At 49.1% G+C, this 6,424-nt stretch overlaps 1 protein-coding gene across 1 annotated transcript; it reads right to left on the minus strand.

Moving 5' to 3' along the window:
* Window positions 1–379: 379 nt before the first annotated feature.
* Window positions 380–6,012, minus strand: ercc6l (excision repair cross-complementation group 6-like). Its single transcript, XM_066678610.1, has 4 exons — window positions 5,863–6,012; window positions 4,817–4,852; window positions 2,607–4,374; window positions 380–2,390 (listed from the first exon to the last, which is right to left on the minus strand). The coding sequence occupies exons 1-4, from the start codon at window positions 5,907–5,909 to the stop codon at window positions 753–755; spliced, it is 3,489 nt and encodes a 1,162-aa protein (XP_066534707.1). The 5' UTR covers window positions 5,910–6,012; the 3' UTR covers window positions 380–752.
* Between the last annotated feature and the right edge of the window lie 412 nt (window positions 6,013–6,424).

Genomic DNA, 6,424 nt, shown 5'->3' on the forward strand with positions numbered 1-6,424 from the left:
TATTAAAAATTTAAATAATCACCCACCACCAAAGTGCTCAGAATTAGAGAATAAACATCTGAAAATACTACAGTTCTTTAGAGATCAAAGCAACGTGTTTTCCTCCACATTTGTGTGTTTGTGTAATACTTAAAGAGAATTATAAAGAGGGTGTGTGTGTGTGGAACTGAATTATAAAGATCTGTGTGTGTGTGAGAGAGAGAAACTGAATTATAGAGATGTGTGTGTGAGAGAGAGAAACTGTGTGAGTGAGAGAGAGAGACAGTGTGTGTGTGTGAGAGAGAGAGAAAGAGAAACTGTGTGTGTGTGTGAGAGAGATAGACAGAGACAGTGTGTGTGTGAGAGAAAGACAGATAGACAGAGACAGTGTGTGTGTGACAGAGAGAGACAGTGTGTGTGTGTGTGTGTGTGAGTGAGTGACAGAGAGACAGAAAGAGTGTGTGAGAGAGAAAGTGTGTGTGTGATAAACTGAATTATAGAGATCTGTGTGTGAGATAGACAGAGAGAAACTGTGTGAGAGAGAGTGTGTGTGAGAGACAGAGAAAGAGTGTGTGAGAGAGAGAGAGAGAGAGAGAAACAGTGTGTGTGTGAGAATTATAGAGATTGATGATAGAGATGTTCATTTAAAGAATCTGATCCAGAACTTTTCTTTTTCCCCCTTAGCTGAACTACGTTTCCCAGAATGCACCAGGACCTGAACGTCCTGAGTTGCTGGTCCGAGAACGTGTTCCATTCTTCCACTTCACCAGACACTAACTCTCCAGTTCTCCAGTGGATCCTTCTAAAACACTGTGCTCTTCATCAGTCTCCTCCTCGCTCTCGTACTCGTCTGTCCTCGCTCCCTCGCTCAGTCCTGTGCCCTCAGAGTTTAGTGTTTCTCCACTAGGCTCCTCCTCTTCCCCCAGTTCCTCAGCAGACAGGCCATTGGCCTCAGAAGCCTGACTAAGCTCCACCCCCTCACTGATGTCATCCTCCTCCTCCAGATCCTCCAGCAGTGACTCGACAAACGACCTCCTTGATGCGACTGACGTGTTGGTGCTTTGCCTGCGGGAGGCACTCTTCACAGATTTTGGTGTGGAAGATCCGAGGCCCATGAAGCTTTCAGCTAATGGGCTGCTCGCAGGAGTGGGCTGCTTCTCCTCCTCCTCCTCCTCCTCGTCCTCCTCCTCACTCTCGATGACCTGCGCTCTCTTCTTCCTCCTGAAAGTTTGGAGGATGGACTCGTCCGGTGGAGAGGACGGAGCTGAACGAGACATTGGCGGAAAACCACAGGCACTTATCTCTCGACTCGGCAACGTCTCTCTGCTGAGGTCCAACTGCAGCTGGAACTTCTCCTCTCCTACAGAGGGCTCCAGGTCTTCGTCACACCCTTGTTCTTCTCCAGCCGAGAACAAATCTGCACTGTCCTCCAGCTGCAGGTTAAACTCCACCTGCATGGATTCCATCTGCTCAGAGACGCTGGATGCATTTAGTGTCGCCCCCAGCGGGGCATTAGAGGAATCTGCTCGGCTCGGGGTGGGGTTTGGCGATGAGAAAAGCTGGAAGCGCATTTCAGATTCCTCAGATGTGTGTTTATCCTGATGCTGCAGACTGGAGGAGAAACTCTGATCAGAGGAAGGCTCCTCAGTGTTGTCCCCCAACTCCAGCTTCTCCTCAGGGTCCTCTTTAATGTTCCCTTCTGTCTTCTCCACAGTGCTGGCTTCCTCCAGGACAAAACACTCCTCAGCTGCAGGAGGGAGAGAGTTTTCATCAGCAGAACCAGCCTGAACGGACAAGTCCATCTCTCCTCCAGACAGCAAACCCTCACTCTTCACCTCGGTCTCTCCGTCCTCACTCAGAACCTCCACCTCGTTGGCGCAGGACGGTTCACTGAGTTCATCGGAGACGGACTGTGTGAGGTCGATGATAGCGGGGGGGCTGGGAGTGTGTGTTGTTCTCACTCTCTGTCTGTGTGAGGTCTCCTCTGACTCACGCTGCTTTGCGAGCCGAAGCCATGCGGGTTCCGTGCTGTTGGCGACGCTGTCCGTCAGCTCTCCCTGGAGTTCAGACTCTGCCTGGACGAGCTCCTGTGCTTTCTGAACGCGGTTCTGGATGTACAGGTCCGACTCCAGGTCCTGAGGACGGTCCTCATCCGCACCAGACTCTTTGGAGAACATTAGGTCATGATCCGAAATCCCAAACATCTGCATCTGGTGCAGCTCGGCGATGTGAGAGTCCAGAGTCGGGTCGGAGCGGCGGCTCTGAGAGTGAAGCTCCTGCAGCTGAAGCTGAGTAGATGAGGAGCGGGTGTCTTCCAGCGTAAAGAGCTCTTTCAGCTCCTGTTTACTGAAATATCGGAACGGGTTCTTCTTATCTCCCGTCGTCTGCCGGATCAAAGAGTCCTTAAACACCTGCAAAAGAACCGGAACATAACTAGAATTACAGAAACGTTTACTCTATTCAGGTTTTACAGTATCCAGTATCCCACCCTCTCACACTTACATTAACCCACCACAAAACAGGCAGGTTTTAGAGCTGTGGAGGCTAAACTTCTCCCAAAGAGCTGCTGACAGACTATTAACAGTTTATAAATGGTATTAACTGTGAGGGAGCCCACGCTGACCCACCTGTCTGCGGTATATTTTCTCCTCCACCGTGCCGCAGGTGATGAGACGGTAGATGACAACGTTCTGCACTTGTCCGATACGATACGCTCGGTCCACCGCCTGGGCGTCTGTGGCCGGGTTCCAGCTCGGGTCGAAGATCACGACCCTGTTGGCGGCGGTGAGAGTGATCCCGACTCCTCCCACCTGCGTGGTCAGCAGGAAGACGGAGTATCTTCTGTCCGTCTGGAACTGAGCGATGCGTCTCTCCCTCTCCGCCAGCTGCGTCACCGTCCCGTCCACTCGCAGAATCCGGAAGGCTCTGTTCCGTAACACGCGCTCGATAATGTCCAGCATTTTCCTCGACTGCGAAAACACCAGCGTCCGGTGGTTTTCCTCCCTCAGCCGCTCCAGCAGAGACACCAGGAATCGCAGTTTTCCCGATTCTTCCAGAAGAGTTTCATCCGAAACATGGTCGATGCGGCCGGCTGCCGACCCTCCGTCCTCGTCCGCGGGGTCGGAGTCAGAACCCTGCTCCAGGCCGAGCTGAGTGACGGCTCGAGCGGAGAGAAGGCGAGGATGATCACACAGCTTTTTCAGAACGGTCAGCTCGGCCAGAGGAGAGCGGGTGGTCATCAGAAGAGCTTTGATATGATCCAGAGAAATAAACTGGTTATAGATGTCCTCCTGCACCGGACTCAGGTACGTCCACACGATCAAATCGTTCTTACGGGTCAGCGACGGCATTTCCGCAGAGTTACCCGAGTTCGGACAGTGGTTCTCTTTATCCTCCTTTTCATCAGCTTCCTCTTTCTTTTCTTCCCTCGTTCTCTTAGAGCTCTGCTTCATCTGCTGCACCTCGGCCTTGGTCCTGCGGAGGAAGTGAGGTTTAATGAGCGCCATCAGGCTTTGGGAGATTTTAAGACCCAGGGCTTTCTCCCCCGGCGTGGAGTCTTTCTCCCTGGCGCGAGTGATGGGGTTTTCATATTCTGTTTTAAATGTTTTAGAAGTGCCCAGCAGCGCTCCCTGGCATGCAAAATCAAACAGCGCCCACATTTCCCGCAGGTTGTTCTGGACGGGGGTGCCGGTCAGCAGCAGGCGGTGCCGCGCCGGAATGGCACGAGCACATTTAGACGTTTTGGTGGAAGACGTTTTGATCTTATGCGCCTCATCCAGAATAACGTAATCCCAGAAGAATTCCTGCTGCTGGAACGTCGCCAGCTGTTCCCAGTTGTTTATGAGCATTTGGTACGTGGTGATAATGACTCCCCCTTTGCGCTGGATGCGTTCCAGGTTCCGGTTCCGTTCCAATTTGCTGTTTCCATGAAACTCTTTCACTCTCATTCCCGGTGTCCACTTGGAAAACTCTTGCACCCAGTTTTTGATGAGAGACGTGGGCATGACCAGCAGGGAGGTCTTGGCCAGTTCAGCGTCATACATCCCAGAGAGGAAGGAAATGACCTGGATGGTCTTCCCGAGGCCCATGTCGTCTGCCAGGATCCCGCCCCTCCGGCCGTCCCGGTGCAGGCCGTACAGAAAGGCCACGCCTTCGCGCTGATGCTCGTACAATTTCTCGTACAGTTCCCGGTACAGCATCAGACCGCTGTCGTTCACGTTTATAAACTCCTCCTCTTCCTCCAGAGATGCCTCCACTTCTTGAATGGCTTCCTGTAGGCGCTGGATTCTGTTCTTCAGTTTCTCACTCGGCTGGAGCTCGAACGCATAGCGGAACAGAGCAAGAGAGCGCTGCAGATCCCCCGACCGCGCCGCCTCCTTCCCTTCCTGTACATATCTGTACACACACACACACACAGAGAAGATAGTTTGACTGATGATTATGATGTTATGTTATTAATTGTCTGAGCACACGGTGGAGATCAGATGTGAATGGAATCAGATTAAAGCTTAACCCTACTGTATTAATTCATTCTGAGATGTACTTACTGCAGTTTAAATAAGAACAGTTCTGACAAACTACAGTGAAAAGCACATGAGCAACTCTGAAAAAGACCAAAATTACCCACATAACCCACTTTGTTTAACATGTTATACGTTGATTTCACAAATACAGTGTGGTTATTAAACTCTGATAAACCACGGTAGCCTTATTCTTCATTATTTTAAATGAAGCTGATGATTTTTCCTGAACTGTTTACACCAAGGAAAACTAAACCTACAGAGAAGCACATTCTCTGGTTTGCGACTGCTATAAGGTGTGTGTGTGTGTCTCATACCTGTGGGACTTCTCCTCTGCATCAATGCACAGAGACCTACAGAATAAACCCATAATTATTACATTAATTAAAAAGGCTTCAGTTTTAAACCTTTACATGTTTTTCACCACTTTTTAATCAAACAGCCCCAGCTCTGAACAAGTTATTAACATTCAACCATTTTATTTTATTTGATCTTCCATGTTCTGTTCTTGGTTCTTGGACATATAATCCTGTTCTAGATTTAATAAAAAATCTCCTGAAGAATGTCAGTCTCTAACAAGAAAAAAAGCCCCAAAAACAGCCCTGAGCTGAAGAAGCGCTTCAGAAAGAGCCCTGGGTTCAGGGAGAAATCAATGGTCTGTTTCTCTTCAGAGTTTCACCGGTGTCACATTTTCTAATAAATCTGCTTTAATCTAACCATTTCTCTACTGTGTTTCACTGCCTCAATAAGAATATTAGTAACAGTGATAATAATAATAATAATAATAATTCCTATTGAATGTTGCTGCTGAATCAATCGCTGTAAACAAATTCAGACTTTTCTCCATCTTCAAATACATTTACATTATTAATTTAAACCCTGACTTAACCAGGGTGAGTAACTCACGGATCTGATGTTGCAGTAAATATGTTTTATTTATATGTACAATGTTTATTACAGTAATAAAATTAAAGTCATCAGTTTGTTGGAATTCTCTGTTTCATTTAAGGTGTCTCCGCCGCTGTATTTAAGGTGGAGCAGTGTCTCCGCCGCCGTATTTAAGGTGGAGCAGTGTCTCCGCTGCTGTATTTAAGGTGGAGCAGTGTCTCCGCTGCTGTATTTAAGGTGGAGCAGTGTCTCCGCCGCCGTATTTAAGGTGGAGCAGTGTCTCCGCTGCTGTATTTAAGGTGGAGCAGTGTCTCCGCTGCTGTATTTAAGGTGGAGCAGTGTCTCCGCTGCTGTATTTAAGGTGGAGCAGTGTCTCCGCTGCTGTATTTAAGGTGGAACGGACAGCTCGGAGAGGGGCTGAATGCTGTTCTTTTATTTTATTTACTCCGTTAGCACCGAGGCTAATTGTTCTCACCGCTCGAGCCTCTGGGCGGTGTCTTTGATCTCGCTTTGCTCCTCCATCCTCACGGTCCACGCAGAGTATTTGATGTTGTATCTTCACGGTCCGCGCGCGACGTTTCGGACAGTGTTCCTTTCTCCCGCCGAGCGCTGCTTCTGCTGCAGCTGCACGGGACTTTAGCGCCCCCGCTGTGTCGGAGAAAATGCAGGGCCAGACTGTTGCTGCAGATTCAGTTCAGTTTCACCCACTCAACTCTGATCTAAACACCCACTCAACTCTGATCTAAACACCCCCTCAACTCTGATCTAAACACCCCATCATCTCTGATCTAAACACCCCCTCAACTCTGATCTAAACACCCCCTCAACTCTGATCTAAACACCCCCTCAACTCTGATCTAAACACCCCCTCAACTCTGATCTAAACACCCCATCATCTCTGATCTAAACACCCCCTCAACTCTGATCTAAACACCCCCTCAACTCTGATCTAAACACCCACTCAACTCTGATCTAAACACCCCCTCAACTCTGATCTAAACACCCCCTCAACTCTGATCTAAACACCCCATCATCTC

This window comes from Hoplias malabaricus, chromosome 8 (assembly GCF_029633855.1).
Source record: "Hoplias malabaricus isolate fHopMal1 chromosome 8, fHopMal1.hap1, whole genome shotgun sequence".
In the NCBI taxonomy this organism is placed as follows: domain Eukaryota; kingdom Metazoa; phylum Chordata; class Actinopteri; order Characiformes; family Erythrinidae; genus Hoplias; species Hoplias malabaricus.

What these genes read in the sequence shown, in the direction of transcription:
- ercc6l (XM_066678610.1), bottom strand. Translation starts at nt 5,909, where the DNA reads ATGGAGGAGCAAAGCGAGATCAAAGACACCGCCCAGAGGCTCGAGCG. An exon ending in ACCGCCCAGAGGCTCGAGCG is followed by an intron (nt 4,853 to 5,862) that starts GTGAGAACAATT and finishes TTTATTCTGTAG; the next exon opens with GTCTCTGTGCATTGATGCAG. An exon ending in GCAGAGGAGAAGTCCCACAG is followed by an intron (nt 4,375 to 4,816) that starts GTATGAGACACA and finishes GTGTGTGTACAG; the next exon opens with ATATGTACAGGAAGGGAAGG.